Source organism: Scleropages formosus, chromosome 14 (genome assembly GCF_900964775.1).
Source record: "Scleropages formosus chromosome 14, fSclFor1.1, whole genome shotgun sequence".
NCBI lineage: Eukaryota > Metazoa > Chordata > Actinopteri > Osteoglossiformes > Osteoglossidae > Scleropages > Scleropages formosus.
In genome coordinates, this window is record NC_041819.1 from 27,923,563 (window position 1) to 27,942,461 (window position 18,899).

The window sequence follows — 18,899 nt, forward strand, 5'->3', positions numbered from 1 at the left end:
TCTGGGGTTCGAGTCCTGCTTGGGGTGCCTTGCGACGGACTGGCGTCCCGTCCTGGGTGTGTCCCCTCCTTCTCCAGCCCTTTGCCCTGTATTGCTGGGTTCGGCTGCGGCTCTCCGCAAACCCCATATGGGAAAAGTGGTTTCAGACACAGAATTTGTATACATGGCGGCGCGCACCGCCGTGGCTTTGGATGAGGCAAAGGAGGACGCGGGACAGCGTTCATAACGAACAATTTATTCGAACACCAGCACAAAGCAAATAATGCTCTCGGTCAGAGAACTCCTCTTTTCTCGGTTGCCTTAGTGCCCTTAGATTTTCCCTAACACAGTGGCAGACACAGTCAACCCACCATTTCCCCCCGAAGTGGCCCCGGCGGTTACAGACATTATTTACAGATTTCCCACAATGCAACTATTTACATTAAATCAGTAACGCGGGTCGTTACAGTATGTATCATGTGTTCGCAGGTCAGCAAGAAACATTTACATGCTCAGTGTCCACTGAGCAGATGCTTTTCCCCAAAGCCATGTACATCTCATAGAATTATTTCTAATGTTTCTTGTGAAATTCTTTTGTATTTCATGCTTAACACTGACTAATATATGACCACATCCCAACAGCCTGAAAAACATCCTAAAACTGGTCTACTTTAAAATTTTCCCAGGGATGGGGGCACCACACCCCCCAGCTGGAGGTGCAGGTTTTGCTCGCCTCAGGGGGAGGGGGGGCGGGATTTTTACATGGTTTTTCCACATGGTGGGGGGCCTGTGCCCCTAACCCTTGCAGTGTTTGTGTAAGTGTGGTGGGGGGTTACTGTGTTTCAGTCCCTCACTGACTTGACCCGACCCCGTGTGTTGCATTTCACAGCCCAGCAGCAATGTGATATGACCGCTGTGGTCGGGGACACGGTGACCATCCCACTGGGGGGGGGTCCACACCCCAAGGACCTCAAGAACCTGGTGTGGAAGCACGAAACCGGGACGGGATCTTTGACGGCGTTCCGGAGGAGCGGAGGACGGGTCTCCAGAGGCACCGGACGAGATGTGACCGGGGACGGATCCCTCGTCCTGCGCGACGTCCAGATGTCCCACTCAGGACAGTATTCTGCTCGTGTGGCCAACACTGATGGAGTTCGACCCGTGACGGTGACCCTGTGTGTGACGAGTGAGTGGAGCACAATATTGATGCTTGTTGTATCTTTTATTGTTGGGTTGGTGCTCTTCGATGTTGTATGGTGGAAAGTTGTTGTTGTATTTGGTTGCCGACTTGTAACTGCTGACCAGTGATTGGCAGTGAGTTGTACAATTTGGAATGCGATTTCTAGAACTGCCACTAGATGTCCATACGTTAATTACGTTCTTTATTTTAGCGAAAATGTGATAGTAGTAAAGAGGAAGAGTTTGTCTCAGTGTGTACATGTGGAGCGACGGATGTTTTGTTGGTATTTCAATTAATGTAACGTTGTTAATAGAAAACCGAGAAGTCAGTCTCGTCATTTGTGAACTCGAGAAGCTGCAATGGAGTTAGTGACACCAATCTGGGCTGTGGAAGCTAAGAATTGCTATAACAATAAACAAATAAATGTCAGTAGTTCGATAAACCCTCTCGGGTTATCAGACCCCTCACAGCTATTGGACGTCCTTTTACATTCTGAGTTTGTATGGAAAATAATGACGTTTTCAGTTTTGATACATTTATCGCAAGAGACTGTTTATTCCCTAAAGGAGCCCTGACTCTTAAGAGCAAAGGTCTGGAAGAAGGAGTGGGGCCTGAACCAACAACCTTCGGGTTTCAAACTCGCGTTGTGTTACGTTCATGTCTAGACAACAAGTGTGCGGCTGCATCGCTCCATGAGACGATAGTGTGCTTGTACACTAGTAACCATGTGTTACTACTGGTAAAGTTGTAGTTAAAGCTGCTGCCGTTAGGCCCCAAAGGTTGCAGGTTTGAGTCCCACCTCCAGCTGTGGTACCCTTGAGCGAGGCACTAACCATAAGAAGCCGCAGTAAAATTACCCAGCTGTATAAACGGGTAAATAACTGTAAGAAGCTCAAGACTTGTCACTTTGGAGAAAAGCGTCAGATGGATGAATAAACGTAAATGTGTGTGTTTGTTACCCACCCATCTATGTGGACAAACAGAACCAGTCTATGGACTACTGGGAGCAGACGTGGAACTGGACCCAGATGTGAGCGAGACCCTTTTCGACATCTCATGGCAGAGAGGACGCTACATTGTAGCCATGTGGTACCGGGATATTGAATATAGTTATTATGGCAGATGTGAGACCGGCGAGCAATGTGACCTGAATAACTCTACTGGGGTGTTGGTAATGAAAGGGTTAAAAGCAGAAGATGAAGGACGGTACCTTGCTGAAATCAACGGGAAAACGCCTCTAACGGGACTTGACCTGATCCCACTGAGTAAGTAGCCGCCATTGATTGATTGATTGATCGATCCAGTAATAAATGACAGCACTACAGTAAAAGGCCCAGAGCACATCCTGCTGCACTGAGTTCAGCACCTCGATTTTAAAGTACCTGCACACTTTCGTCACCCTTTGCTAAGTGGCCACCTTATAGGACGTTTTGCGGCGGCAGCGAGCGTGTCGTCACCGTGTGAAGTGCTGCGATGACGAGGACGTCACCCGGCGGCTCAGCGTCACCGTGTTGTGTGTTCATGGACAGCAGTTCTACAGCACTGATGCACAGTCAGCAGCTTCATGTCAACTTCTGTCTCGTACAGAACCGGTGTCCAAACCCAATGTGACCACGTCCTGCAACGAGACCCAGTGCATCCTGACCTGTGTGGGAGAGGAGACTAAACACACCAAATACTCCTGGAAAGAGAACAATGAAACTGTAAAGGAGGGAAACACCTTGACGGTGGAGAAGAGTGGAGAGCAGAGTAAAAGTTACACCTGTGTGTTCAGTAACCCTAAGAGTGAGGAGCACAGTGACCCTCTCACTGAGATGGACTTATTTCCAGGTCAGTGGTTCATCTGACGTATATGACACATGTTATGATGCACCTGGACACATCAGGACAGGACTGTTCAGTCTTCATCACACTGAGGTTCAAAGGACAAAATGCAACAATCTGAGCATTTTTGTGACTTAAAGAGTCTTTAGATCCACAGATTTGCTCACATCCATATTTTACCTTGTTTACCTGAGCAGTTCTTTTCCTCTACAGATCCTGTGTCCAAACCCAGTGTGACCACGTCCTGCAGTTGGACCCACTGCATCCTGAGCTGTGTGGGAGAGGAGACTAAACACACGAAATACTCCTGGAAAGAGAACAATGAAACTGTAAAGGAGGGAAACACCTTGATGGTGGAGAAGAGTGGAGAGCAGAGTACAAGTTACACCTGTGTGTTCAGTAACCCTAAGAGTGAGGAGCACAGTGACCCCCTCACTGAGATGGACTTATTTCCAGGTGAGAACTTTATTTTTATCTCACACCTGGACTTACATCAGTGATGTCTCTGGGGGTCACTGTGTGTTCGGGGTCTTTCAACATGAGACACCCCACCCTGGGCTGACGGGACCCTGGTCTCACACCCTCCATGTGAATGTACTGTGTCTGTAATGTCCAATCTGAGGTTAGGAAATGCATGGAAATACAGTGTTGTGATAATTTGTGGATGACAGTACAGTGTGAGGTCAAGACTCCTGAGAAAGAAGAGAAAGAAAATCTTTTCACAGGATTTCACACAAGTTTTTATTGTCCTGTTTGAAAAGGTGTCGAAACAAACGGGAATTTTTAACATAACGATCCGATGTGTAACGATCGGTCCAGTTTTACACATGAGGGTCAAACTGAGCTGAGGATGTCAACACTGACTGAGTTCAGTCTCTGCAAGCTGTTGTTTTACACTCTTTCACGTTACACATCCTCGGGGATTAAAAACGTTCCTCTGGTACCGATAGTAACTCTGCCAGCTGCTGTGTTCACGTTCTAGGAGGTTCGTCGGGTTTGTCGACTCCGAGAACCGAACTCTTTACGACCCTTTCATCTTCCTAACGCCTGAAACCCCATATTGCAGAGAGGACTAATGGGTATGGAACCCATACGGTACTGGTGCGTATCCTTGGTTACAGTGTGTGAAACAATAACACTTGTATCCTTCTCTTCCTGTCCACCTCTCATAACAGGCAGCACCCGGTGCGATCTGAGCGCTGTGGTCGGGGACACTGTGACCATCCCACTGGCGTGTTTGGACCTCAGGGCAGACAATGACCTGGTGTGGAAACACAACACAGAGAGAGTTTTTGTGAAAGAGGGGGGAAAAGTGGCAGCAGGAAAAGATGTAATGAGTGACGGATCCCTTGTCCTGCGCAGCGTGACGAAGGACCAGGAAGGATCGTATTCTGCTGAAGTGTTTAACAGTGATGGAAAACTGGTCTATTTCACAGTGAAGACCTTGTGTGTGACGGGTGAGTGGAAGAGAACGTGGACACGCTGATGGACTGAAAGGAGAAAAATAAAGGCTCTGAATCCTGTCACATTTATTGGTTCTCTTGGTTCTATTAATTTATTATGGGATGTTGTATGTGAATCGGGGTGCGACTGCGGTGAACTGGATGTCCAGTCCGACTCGCAGGGAGGGACCATGTGTGTGGTTTTGTTCCTTGGCGGGAGGGGTTACAGAAGTGGTTTGATACAAAGAGAACAACTAAACACGCGGGTTCAAATCCCAATGATTTCCAAAAGAAACCTGTGATCCTGGACGAGTTACAGTACCTGTGCCGGAGGGAGGGGGGGTACTCACCTGTGTGGGGCTCGACGTCACCAAGGTTCTTACTCTGTAAGGTACTTCTCCTCGCTGTGAGCTGACGGCTCATTGAGTTTTGTGATAGTTTACACTCTTACTGGCGCTGAATGTTGGCAAACGGAGTCTTTAAGTGAGGAACTGCAATGGGTTTGTACACTGTGAGCGTGTCCTCATTTCTGCTTACCTCTGCAGGTGGACACCTCCCTGGGAACAAGAGGGACGAGTTCAAAGCAGGTAAAGTTACTGTGGTACGAATTCCCCTTGACAGTGAGAGTCCATTGTGCGTGTGTGTGTGTGTGTGTGTGTGTGTGTGTGTGTGTGTGTGTTCTCATGATCCACTTGATTGACCATCTGCTGTTCTCCCTCTTTGTAGCGATCAAGAAATTATCTGAGATTGTAAACCAGCTGGAGTCTTACAGTAAGTGTGACAGATGACACATTGTAATTGAGTGTAAAATTGTGGTATGTGCAGCGTTTACCCACTGTGTGTCCAGAGTGTCTCACACACCATTCACCCCCAGTAGAGCAGGACACACCATTCTTCCCTTAGCACAGCAACAGTATGCTGCTCCTTTGTCCAAGAGCAGCGACGTGCGGTTGACCGTCTGCCTGGAGGACGAACATGAACGATGTCGTTACAGAAGACGACGGCAGGTGGTGCGGTGTTTGAGGTGTCACCTTGTAGTCGGAAGGTCCCGGGTTCAAGCCCGGGCCCCTATTGTAATGCTGCTGTCTTCCCACTGAATTAATACGGGAGCAGGACACACTGGACAGAGCTACTGGCGCGGGGAGGTACAGCGCTGTGTCCTGCTTGACCGTCCACGACCTCCGTGTGTCCAGTGTCCCTCTTCGAACCCACGATGGTAAATGGAACTGAGCAACTCGCTCAGGATGCTGGGGTGTGCTGGACACTTGCCAGGGTAAAATCCAGTGTACCCAGCAGTCCCTGATTATCTACTGACTGACGTCCCCTGAATTGTGCTTTTATTCCGTTCTCGAGTGTTTTGTCCTTTTTTCCAGGGACAAAGAATTCTGCACATTAATAGAAGTGTCGTTATTAATCAGTTTTATAAAGTGTATATAAATGTCAGCGGTGTCCTTTTCTCTGTCAACCTGTGCAGATGGACCCCTCCCTGGGAACAAGAGGGACGAGTACAAAGCAGGTAAGGTTACTGTGGTACAAATGTCCTCCTTGACAGCGAGAGTCCATTGAGCTCCATCTGTGGTCAACTGTCCATCTTATATAGATACAGTTCAGTGCATGTGTCTTGGGTTACACTCTGCACATCATGGACCACCTGGTGGAACTTCTGTGTGAGTTTTCGCTTCCTCTTTACAGAGATTCAGAAGATGCCTCAGATCTTAGAGAAAATGGACACTGATGGTAAGTTTGTTAAATACAGTAAATCAGTGTAAAAGTGTGGTAACTGACTGTGTGTTCAGTGGTGTCCCCAGTGGGTTTTACAGTGTCCCAACTGATTGAGGGGGATACCCAGTTCTTCACAGGACACACACATACACACACACACACACACCTTTACACGCAGTGTTCCGTTTTCCGCTTAAACTGAATTTTTGTTAGATTCAATGAAAATATTAATGTTATTTATGAGGACAACAGCAGGTGGCGCAGTGGTTACAAATGTTGCTTTTCAGTATGAACGTTCCTTCCACTCCACTGGATCAAGGTTTTTACCCTGAATTACTCCGGTAAGAGTACTGTGCTGTGAAAAGGTGTTATTGTACAAACCTCACACTAAGTTATTTTAGAACAAAGATGACAGATGAAAGAATAATTTTGTAAGTGATTATTAAGCTCAATGCAGTTTCCCTGTGATTAATAAAGTTTTCATTCATTCATAATTTCATTTATAAAGTTGTACTACATTTTGTTACCATGTTTACTTTATTACTACATGATGTCGTCTGCAGATCTAATTGATCAGTATTATTGTTCAATAATCCACATACCTCATGCCCCCCCACGGCCCTCCAGGGGGTCTCTGTCACAGCCAGTGTTGCTGATCTAAATGGTGTGAATTACCTTGTTTTACACTGAGCTCACAGGTGCAGTTTGTGTTGTTTCTTCTTTTATTCAGCATTGCAGAGGTGAACATGAACACAAGTTGTTATTATTGCCTAACTAATCCATCATGTTTGCCACGTTTTTCCGTAAATATTGACAGCAGAAACACAGCAGTCACTGAAGAGAACAGAGGAGACCTTAAAAGTTGGTGTCGCTTCATCCATAAAACTGATAAAATATCTTCATTTAGTCCTTTGGCAGTTTCCTCTGTCTTTGTCTCTTTGTGTCTCTGTGTCCTACAGCTGCCCGTTTCATGGACATTTGTTGGTTTCAACAAATGTTGACGAGGAGACTGAGCAAAGAGCCACTGCTGGAAATTACAGTGTAATATTTGGTGGTAATATTACAGTATCTGGTTGGTATTTTATTTGCCTTTTGAAAGTGTGAATAATGTGTGTTTCACTTTATTTTCAGATTAATGAACCTGGACAGAACTGTGACCCAGGTGAGAATGTGGGAGGAGCTCAGAGATCGAGGACAAGGACATCCCGAAATTCTGTGTGTGTGTGTGTTCTACAATGTTACTCTTCCTCATTAATCTTAAGCAGTTATATTTGTGTTGTTATACATCTTATCAGAAAGACTATTATACAGTGAACTCCTGTATCTCAGTTCTCCAGCTGAAGCCAGACTTGTTGGCACAGTGATACTATGGTACTGTGTTAGTACCGCATAGAGAGCACAGTGAAGCTGGAAGGTGTGGTGTGGAAATGTGTTCAAGTAGTTGCTATGTTTAAGTGATTAATATTTACTTCTCGTGTGATGTCAAAGTTAATGCATTTAGAAAATATATGTTCTACCTTGGCTTCATGCAAAGTTTAATGCAATAGAAAAATGTTGGTAGGAAACAAGACGCAAAGAAAGTTTGTTTATTGACCTTTAGGATTCGTCCCGACGCACTTCTTAAACGGGGGCAGGGGGACAAATTGTTTGGAGTATTGAAGTTTCGAAAGTTGCCGTGCCTTATGACCTGTATATGTATGAGCTTGCAAATAAAGGGAGGCAGCGCAAACCGATTGGAGAGACATCCAGCTGTCTGGGGCTCTCCCATCGGCCGATGTTGTCGTGAAAAGTCTCTACGCGTCTTGAGTGTTTTGTACGGCTCTCCTACTGCTGATCGGTTCGGGGGAAGAAAGAAAGATTTCTTCCGCAACTTTGGAGCTCCCCCGGGATGGTTAAACTATGCTGTCGGTGACCTGCGGCTAAAGGAATCCCAACGAGCTGGTGTCCTAGGAGAACCATTGTTCATTGTTAAGAGTTGTAATCTAGGGGGCGTGGCGACGCGCCGGGTTTCGCCAGGTCCTGCTCTCCGGCGGGTCTGGAATTCAAGTCCTGCGTGGGCTGTCTTGTGATGGACTGGTGTCCTGTCCTAGGTGAGTCCACCCCCCCCAAGCCTTGCGCCCTGTGTTGCTGGGTAAGGCTCCGGTTTGCTGTGACCCCACTTGGGACAAACGGTTTCAGGCTGCGAGTGAGTTGTAATCCACACGGAACGGTTTGGCACTGAACCGTGACAAATCTTAAGTATAAAGACAATTCTTCTATTACATTTATTCATTTATCAGATGCTTTTCTCTAAAGTGACGTACATCTCCAGAGAAATACAATTTGTACATTGCAGACGTGTGATTATTGAGAGTTTCTTTCCACTTTATGTACCAGTGTATTGGGTAAAATGGTGCTGTGATCCACTCATCTGAATATGGGAATGAAAAGAGAATGAATGCTATTGTGCTCGGGCTTTCCTCCTCTGTGTCTGAAGGCTATTCTGCTCTGCAACGAAGAACTGCTTTGCTCTTTCTAACATGTAAGAGGAGATTAGGTAAGCCAGAAATGGTGAGCAGGAAAGAAAACCTGAGAGCAGGGGTAGTTTTTGAAAAGTAAGGTATAAGAAAGTGTACGAGCTCAATTGTCCAAAATTGGACAAAATATCTAAAGTTGTTACTACAATAAAAAATCCACGGGTTCGTTGTTTGGACCACGCGGCCAAAATCGGGAAAATCTATCGGATCGCTCCGAACCATCCTGACCAGATCCGGCTTACGATCCAGATGAAATGACAAGTTTGAAAAACAACTGAGGAATAGAAAAGGGAGAGTGGTTTTGGTGCAGAGGAACTGGAACATCCAGGAACTGATTGACATCTGCAATAGCTTTCCCAATCCCAGAGAGGTGGGTGGGAAAATGTTTCTGGGAGGCTATCCAGAACCTCAGTCACATCTACAAACCCAGTGGTGGCGAATGGTTCCAAGTCCCAAGACGCAAGCTCGGGAGCGACCGGAACAGCGTGCGAGAGGGATGGACTGGCTTGAACCGGATTCAGCGGAAAGTGGCAGTCTTCGCACTCAAATTCTAGAAGAGTACAAGTGAGGCACAGACTGGAAAAAGTTGAGTCAGGCCAGACGGGAAGATGCAGAGAGTGTCAGTGAGTGGAAACATCGCCTTGGCGTAATGAAGGTTGATCATTCAGTTATACAGAATGGCATGAGGCTAAACTGGAAGATGTGAGACGGCACACAGGACTTTCAGAAAGAAACCAGAAAGAACAGGGGGAGAGGAAAGTGACGAAGCTGATGGTAGCACAATTTGCTTTCTACAAAAGAAGGAATGACAGCGCTGACAGATGCTGCGGACACAGAATCAAGACCGAGGTCGAGGGAACCCCGGAGAAGGCAGAGGACGATCTGGGGGGTTCCGATCTCGGGGCAGTGGAGGTGCATGTTCCCGTTGCGGAAGGCCAAGGCACTGGAAGAGAGACCGCCCCGACAAGCAGCGGACGGACCAGCAAGACCAAAATTGGCCGGCGCCCCCACCGAGGGGAGAGACAGCATTCAGTCACAGTGCCTAGGCTGAGATGGGGACGAGCGGTGGAGGAACGGGTCAATTCACCGCCCGGACCTGGTGCCCCACATCAGACCTGATGGTCTCGCATCGACCCATTTCCTTCCTGGTGGACGCATGGACGACGAGATCCACTTATTAGAAGACAGGAGGTTCCAGGGGTTCCCACAAATGGAAACCAGACCTACATCATCAGAGCATCAGGAAAAATGCAAAGCCTCGAGGAGACAGACCGTGATGGCCTGAATGCTTTGGCACATGTGCTTTGTGTCATTGGAGCTTAGAAAATGACGGCGGATTGTTCCTGCGTAATTGCATTTCGCCTCTCTGATAGCCCGGGACAGATTGGCCCTTGCTGTGCGGTACGCTACCTCGTCACCAGACCTCAAGGCAGTGTCTCGGGTTTCCAGCAGCAAGCATACCTCAGCAGTCATCCACGGTTTCTGGTTTGCGTGTGTGGTGATGATCTTGAAGGAAGTCACATCATCTATGCACTTGCTAATGTAGCCAGTCACTGATTCTGTGTATTCCTCCAAGTCTGCGGTGTTATGGTAGTAGCAGCCTCTCTGAACATATTCCAGTCTGTGTGTTTAAAGCCAGGGGGTGCGGTGGCGCAGTGGGTTGGACCGCAGTCTTGCTGTCCGGTGGGTCTGGGGTTCGAGTCCCGCTTGGGGTGCCTTGCGACGGACTGGCGTCCCGTCCTGGGTGTGTCCCCTCCCCCTCCGGCCTTACGCCCTGTGTTGCCGGGTAGGCTCCGGTTCCCCGTGACCCCGTAAGGGACAAGCGGTTCTGAAAGTGTGTGTGTGTGTGTGTGTGTGTGTGTGTGTGTGTGTGTGTGTGTGTGTGTGTGTGTGTGTGTGTGTGTGTGTGTGTGTGTGTGTGTGTGTGTGTGTGTTCAAAGCAGTCCTGAAGTGCTGGGATGGCTCCCTCAGACCAGGTTCTCACCTGTTTCAAGACTGGTTTGGCATGTTTCAGCAGTGGTCTGTATGCTGGGATTAACATAACAGTGATGTGGCCCGAGTAGCCGAGGTGGGGTCGGGGTGCAGCCTTGTAAGCACCGGGAATGTTTGCGTAAATGAGGTCTAAAGTGTTTGCACCACGGGATGCGAAATCGACATGCCGGTACAATTTTGGCAGCACTGATTTGAGAGTCGCGTGGTTCAAGTCCCCGGCGACAAAGAAAAATCCATCGGGTTGTGATGTCTAAGTTGCTGACGGACCCATAGAGTTCACTTGGTGGAATGAAGACCGCGACAGTGAGTACGGCGGTAAACTCTCTGGGCAGGTAGTATGGCCGGTACGTCACGATTATAAACTCCACCAGCGACGAACAGTAGCTAGAGACCACAATTCCTGTACCATTCGTTGTTTGTGTAAACACACAGACTACTGCTACCAATCTTACCAGACAGTGCTGCTATCCTGTCGGCACAATGCGCAAATAGCTCGGCCAGCTGAATGGCTGCACCTGGAGTGCTGTCATTGAGCCGTGTTTGTGTAAAGATGAGAACACGGAAGTCCCTGACTTCACGCTGGGTAGTTAGCTGTAGTCTGAGGGAGTCCAGTTTATTGTCGAGGGAGCGAACATTGGAGAGGAGAATGGATGGTAGAGCCGGGCAGCTAGGGTTAGCCTTTAGCCTACTATGAAGACCGGCTCGCTTACCACACTTCCACTGCCTCGCAAACTGTTTCTGGCACCCTTGATTCAGGCAATACCGTGGTCCCAGGGCCTGGCTCACGTAGCAGCCAGAGGTCACGTAGCTCTTCCCGAAGTCCATCGTTTATTCCTCCTGAGCTTTGTTTTCCAATGTTCAGTTTCCAATGTTGAGAGGAGGAGACCGAGGAGTTGGTGTGGACCCAAATGCAGGAGTTTTATGACTGATACAGAGGAACAGGCAAGAGTCACGGTCGGGGACAGGCATGGGTCGGTCAATGTGCAGATGTGGCTCTTGGGGTGAATCCGGAGTTGAGCGATGCCGGAGTCGGGAGCTGTGGATGTCAAAAACGGGGGGCAAGGGACGGAAGAAAAGGAGGGTCAGGGAAGAGTGGGTATGTAAACTGTAATTCTTTCAGAGTGCAGGAGATGCGTGTTTCCCCGATGAGATTCTGCACCCGGGGGGTCAGAAACGGCTTTTTTATACCCTGTTGCTTTGGTTTGGGACAGGTGGGGTTGATCAGGGCAAAGTTGTCAGCATGACTGTACCCCTCCCCACGGGCAGCATTCACCACCCTGATATCTTCCGGAAGGCCATAAAAGCGAGAGATTCCATCGGTGGTTGGGGTGCCTGACGGCTGGGGAGTCGTGTCCCCACTGGAGTAGAAGAGGCCGCATACTTACTAGAATGTATTCTTTTCTGGCTGACTTGTCTGCTGGACCAGATTCTTCCTCCTGGGCTCAACTGAGGTCCTGTAAGAACTGGCTGAGCCACTCCAAAACTGCTTGGACTTTCTTGGAATCCATAGCCACTCCCTCTACACTCAGGATGAACCCACACACACACTTTCTGAACCGCTTGTCCCATACAGGGTCATGGGGAGCCGGAACCCAACCCAGCAACTCAGGACGTAAGGCTGGAGGGGGAGGGGACACACCCAGGACTGGACACCAGTTCGTCACAAGGCACCCCAAGCAGGACTTGAACCCCAGACCCACCGGAGAGCAGGACCCGGTCCAACCCACTGCGCCACTGTGCCACCGCGCCCCCCCAGAATGAACCCAAGTAAGGAAATCTGTTGCTGGTGGAAGAGGCACTTTTCAAAAAGGTTGCTTGCCAATAACCACTGTAGCACCTGCTGGACGTGGTAACCCATTGATTCAGAATAAATCAAGATGTCATCCAGATAAACAAGCACACACTTGATCACCAGATCCCCCAACACGTGGTCACAAAAGCCTGGTGTACTCATAATGGCCTAGGGAGGTGCTAAACATGGTCTTCCACTCATCACATTCCCTGATCCGGATAAGGTTATACGCACTCCGCAAGTCCAGCTTGGTAAACACCCGCGCTCCATAGACCTGAACAGAGCTTTGGTGATGAGGGTATTGCATGGTTTTGGCACTGAGACCCCAATAGTCATTGCATGAACGCAGCCCTCCGTCCTCCCTTTCAATAAAGAAAACCCTGCTGAGGCTGGTGAGGTCGAAGCCCAAATGATCCCCGAGGCCAGTGCCTCAGCCACGTATTCCTCCATGGCCTTCTGCTCTTGCAGAGAGAAGGGGTACACTGTGCTCCGAAGGGGAGAGATGCCCAGCAGGAGATCGAGTGCACAATCCCCGGGCTAGTGTGGGAGCAGGGCAGAGGCCCTGCTTTTGTTGAAGACCTTTGCGAGGTCTTGGTATTCCCTTGGAATCATCAAGGGCTGGGCTACTTCAGGGTTCTCTATGGAGGTGGGCCAACGTGGGAGTGACAAGCAGCCCTTCGCACATTGGGGCCCCCATGTGACAAGTTTCCCGGTGCTCCACGAGAACACCGGGTCGTATCGGGGGAGCCAGGTGTAAGCCGAGAGCATGGCAGCATCGGGGGATTTAATAAGGAAGAACACAAGATCTTTCGTGTGGCACGCCTCGACTTGTAACCTCAAAGGTTCAGTTCTCCTGAACCCAGCGGTTGCCGATCGAGCACACTGACCATTAACTTGACATCGCACCCTCGTGTCGGAATGCCCCGTACCCTGGCGAAGGCTAGAGCCATAAAACAGCTGGCCACCTCGGAGTCCACCTGATTCCCTCCCCAGGCCAACACTACGGGTACTGACAACTGGTTTTCCGGTTGGCGCAGAGGGAGAGAGCAGGAACGGTTTGGTGCCTAGCCGAGATCTCTCGGAAGAGATCAGACAGGGCAGATGGCACAGAAACTTCCGGGATCACTGCAGCGCAGGCATAACTGTCTTGGAGCCGGCGTTGCCTCTCCTCAGTGGTCAAGCACCCCTGTCCAATCTGTATAGGCTCTGGAGCCTTGAAGTGGGGACTGGACACAGATGGGGCCAGCCAGGAGAGCTGTGTACGTTCCCTGGCCAGGTTGTCAATCATAATGGCATTTTCAACGAATTGACCAAAAGTCCAATCCTTCCCCTGGTAGGCTAGCTCGGCTTGGATCTTGGGGTTCAGGCTATTTATGAAGCTTGCCAGAAGCGTCGCGGGGTTCCAGCCGCTCCCCTCTACCAGCACTGGGAATTCCAGGGAATATGCTACTACTGACCGGCTGCCCTGCTGGATTTTCATGAGGCGGTCGCTGGCGGTGCGACCCGAGAGAGGGTGGTCGAATACTGCCTCAAACTGCTTCTTGAAGCTCTCATAGATGGTCGGTGTACGTTTCTTCCAAAACGGGACGAGGGACGGAGGAAGAAAGAACGGGTAAGTAGACTGTCATTCTTTCAGAGTGCAGGAGATGCATGTTTCCCAGACGAGATTCCGCATCCAGGGGAGCAGGAACGGTTTCTTTATACCTTGCTGTTTTGGGTAGGTGGGATCGATTAGTGGGCGTGACAGGTAAGTGTTCTGAGCACATTTAAAGTAGGCTAGGCTATGATATTCGGTAGGTGCGGTACTGTATTCTTTTCTGACTTACGATGGGTTTATCGGAATGTAACCCCGTCGTTAGTCGAGGATCATCTCTACTGGTTTGGTTTTACTTTCAGGAAGAAGCACTGGATGTGGACGGTGAGGCCCCAGGGGTACACCGAAGCACCCAGTCTGTATGGTCAAGAGCTGTCAGAGGGAGAGAGAACACTTCTTCCACAAAGAAAAGTGTGTGCAGTAACATACAGTATCCGTACACGTTACATACATCTCGACCAACCAGTGCCCGCAACCGCTTGTCCCGAGCGGGGTTGCGGCAAACCGGAGTCTCCCCGGCAACACAGGGCACAAAGGACACACCCTGGATGGGACAGGAGTCCGTCGCAAGGCACCCCAAGTAGGGGTCGAACCTCAGACCCGTCACACAGCGAGTACTGGCCAAACCTGCTGCGCCACCACACCGCCTATATACAGCTCAGCTGTGCTATATATCAATAAATAATGTCAAAGTAAACTTTGTTCTCTCGGTTTTCTTCTTGTAATATTTATTGTTTAGCAGAAACTGTCCTAGTTCTTCTGGGTTCACTGAGCTCTGGTACAGATGAGCATCAATAATTACGAGAAATTACTATTATGGTAGGATTGATGATAGCAATAACACCAATGTGGGGAAATTCGCTCAGGCTACCACTGCTATTGCCACGCCCACACCCTCGAGCCGACGCGGAACACCCGGGACGCGGCGCAGACTGGAGCATCAAAGGCTGCATCAGACCAGCAGCTGATGCGGAACCTTGTTCAGCCTTGTTGTTAGCGATCTCCTAGCCTCTTGCTCCACTCCTTCTTGTTCCCTGACGCCTTCCCCATTCCCATCCCTTGCTCCTACGTTCCTGTACCTCCCTATGATCATCGACCTCTTGCCTGTGTACCGACCTTGCCTTTTGGACTCTCCTTATAAAAACGTTCGCGCCTCAAAGACCGATTGCTTGTCCCTTGACCTCTGGCTCTTGGATTTCCCTGAATAAACCACGAATCCCGCTCTGCACTTGGGTCTGCCGCTTCCTTCCGGAACCAACCGTGACAGCTATGTTAAACATGTCTTTGGACTGCGGGAGGAAACCAGAGCATTTGGAGGAAATGCAGGGAGAGCATGCAAACTGCACACAGACTGAAGGGGTTCAAACTCGTGTCCAGAGGCAGAAGAGATGGGAATGGACAAGTTCATATGAACACACACTGAATACACAGAGGTTCGAAGAGTGAATCCCCGATGATGTGTACGCTGTGTGTAACGTTTCAGTGTCACTGTGTGTTACTCCTCCATCGCTACTGTTCACACTCTGAGCTTTCCTCTCTCCTAATACGAGTGTGTGTGTTTCTCTGGTTCACAGGAGCAGCCGGAGCTGGATGAGAAACTCATCATGGGGGAAGTCGCTCATTTAATTATTGTATTTTATAATAAGTCGGTTGGGCCGCATCTCCAATGGGGTCGTGGAGCCGTTCTGTGGGCTCCACTCCTACATTCTGAGTGAGACAGAGAGAGAAGAAGTTGCCACCTGTGCGGTGTGTCGTGTCCTTGTGTCACTTTTACAGCGTTCTGCTGGACAGGAACAGAGAATATTGCGGTAAAAAGGCGGAGGAGGGACAAGGTTTTTTTACCAAGAGGGAGGACAGTATAGTACAGTATGGTACAGTACAGGAAAAGATATTTTATTAATCCCTGCAGGGAAATTCACACACAGCAGCTCATCATGACACATCAAAGTGTAAAAACTGTGTTTTACTCTGTCCTGTGGGGATGTGACCCGGAAGTTCATCTTCTCAGGTGGACGGTCTTTTACCTGCTTTTGTTAAGTTATTCACCTTAGAGGGAGCGTTTGAGGAACCCCAGCAGCTGTGTGAACATTTACAGTCAGTGATGAGTAGAGGCCAGTCGAACCCCTGACCCACTGGGTGAGGAACACTGAAGCTTGGGGTAAAAGACAGTAAAAGTAGCAGTGAGCAGGTGCATGTGGGGAGCTCTGGTCCTGACTCATGTCCCGCACAGAGTCACAGACCCTGAAGCCCGAAGCTCTCGCTGTCCTCTGCCTGCTGTAGCGCCACCCAGTGGTTCCCTGCAGCACCAGCAGGAATAGGAAGGCCCACACTGGAGAAGCACTGAGCTTCTACCTCCTCTTTGTGAGCCCTGCTGCAGAAGGGTGTAAACAAGGTGAACCATGGACCACCCCCACCTCCGACCCCCCAGGGCTATTCCTGAGTGTGGAGCAGCACAAACTGTCCATCAGAAGAGCCTTTAAAAGCCCCTTGATTGGTGTCACTGTGTCTGAGGAGCATCATGTGGCCCCGGTGTCACCGTCACCTGCGTTCACTCTCTCACCTGGATCAGCACCTCCATATCATATGGGTTCGGGAAGGAAGGGTGAGAATGTGGAAGTGCTGCTCGGATGGAGAACATTGAGGTAGTCATGCGTGTGTGAAACCAAAGTGGTCAGTCCATCAGCATTCTGGTGTGCAGACCCTCCACTGGACACCAGAGTGCCGATGGACTAAATGATGGTTGGGACCTAGAGTGTCTAACCATAACCCCAGCCCCACTCCCAACCCAAACTTCAATCCCAGAGCCCAAACCCTAATTTGCTCCCCAACCCTAAACAGAACAGCTACAAGGAAACCGCGGCCTCTAAACCAGGCGGTTGCACATTCAAATCCCATTACAGGCTGCAATACCCCGTGAACAAGGAACAGAGTCCAAAATCATTCTGACAAGAACTACCCAAAAAGGAAAAAACCAACTAACAGAATAAAAAATATAGGACCGCTGTAGTTGACCCCAAAAAGAGACCACAAGGTGGTGACAGTGTTCAGAACCTTCTAGAATACGAATCTGCTGCAGTTGCACTTACCCAGCATTCTCTCCCACACACACACACGCACACACACGCACACACACAAAAAGGGAAAGGAACAGAGCCGGAAATGAAGAGGGAAAAGTACAGTGAAGGCACAGTAAATCACACCAAGACAATATTGGTGGTGACTGTGGAGGAGGAGAAGAACATTTCCATGTATTGTGTGTCTCTTTAAAGGTGCTCATCTGTACCACAGGACAGGTAAACCCAGGTGTTTCCGCAGGACCGCGGGAGGATATGGTCACTGTGTTCAACATTGCGCTCAGACGCTGCAGTAAGAAATACGCAAAGAACAAACTTTGATTGTATTTATTTATTTATTTATATGAACTCACACAGCAGTTGAAATGTGTATAACGCGTGTAAGGTAAAAGGTACGAAAAGTAACCAAGTTTACCCTGTTCCCGAACCGTGACAAAAGGCCTGTTACATAAACTACATGTGCTCTATCAGTTGTACCATGGTAAAGTGTTTAGAACATATATCACACTTACTGTAATAAAGATGTAGTGCTAATAATTCGCTATGACAGTATCAATAATCAGCGAGAGGAAAATCATCCACTCTTTGGTTGCTCAGCTCGTACCTTCACCCTACGTGACCCACAGACCACTTGTTTTTACCAAAAAGGAACAGCAGGTCAGGATGGGAACCCGTGACTTCACCTGAGCCACTGTGGTAAAATACTGCGCTAGAAATGGATAAAAGCGTCAGCAATGAACAGCGACTCAGCGAGATGTTGGATTAATACTGATGAGGTCGTGAAAAATTAACTGACCCTCATTGAAAGTGCAAGTCGTTAACATTTCTACATATGTGATATGCTGTATAAAGAAGTGACTAAATGTGCGTAAATGCAATAAAATATGAAAAAGTGTAGAAAGCGGGCAAAAAATGCATATCGGCATTACTGCGGTACGAGTACTATGGTATTGCTGTGGAACGGTCTGGTTCAGCTGAAGAACTGAGATACAGCCTTGATGTGTGAGCTCCTCCCACACTCTCACCCGGGTCACAGCTCATCACATGGGCTTGACGCGGAGAAAAGGTCTGTAGCTCTTCTCTTCTCTTCTCTAAACACAAGGTAAAGTACACTGTTTAATGTAAACACCACAGACTGAGGGAAATGTTACAGTATTTTCTCCACCTCTGTCTCTGCAGACGACAAACAAATAAACAGAGCGGTTGCGGTCTGGGTCCGCTTGGACTCTGCAGTGGACCTGATGTCCAGTCCAGAGTCTCTGCTAGAACGGGTCAGCACTACAGGACGGCGTGGTACGGTGCGGCGCAATATGGTACAGCACGGTAAGTACAGGGAGAGCGAGAGACAAACACGGGACCGAGCAATGGACTCTCAGTGGACTGTCACTGTCAAGGGGGACACTTGTACCACATCCACCTTACCTTAGAGCTCAGTGGCCATCTCCACGCCGGGGGTCTCGCCACTGCCTACGACTCTCCCACTTTCTGTATCTGAGGAGACGGCAGCACTTGGTAACAACGTCACCAGTCCGTGTCACTGCACATATTAGAGGCCTGTAAACATGCTCTCCACTGACCTGGCGAGTCGTTGCGCCACGGATACAGGACCAGTACGGCTGGAAAGAGAAGAGAAAAACCATCAAGCTTCTCAGAGGATCTGAATCCCCGGCGATCAGCGCCGCTGCTCAGGAGTAAGCGTGTACCCTGTTTTTTACCCTGCTCTCACACCCTGCAAGTGTCCAATAAGAGCTCCAGTCTCGGTGCTTTAAGTCAAAGCAGCAGCG

The 18,899-nt window shown here is 49.1% G+C and overlaps 1 protein-coding gene across 1 annotated transcript in view; it reads left to right on the top strand.

Annotated features, from left to right (window-relative positions):
- Positions 1-18,899, top strand: part of LOC108931701 (carcinoembryonic antigen-related cell adhesion molecule 5-like) — a 35,111-nt gene that overhangs the window by 743 nt on the left and 15,469 nt on the right. Inside the window, exons 2-3 of the mRNA XM_029257928.1 lie at positions 869-1,165; positions 2,143-2,424. Coding sequence (XP_029113761.1) covers positions 869-1,165; positions 2,143-2,424 — 579 coding nt within the window. The remainder of the gene's footprint in view (positions 1-868; positions 1,166-2,142; positions 2,425-18,899) is intronic.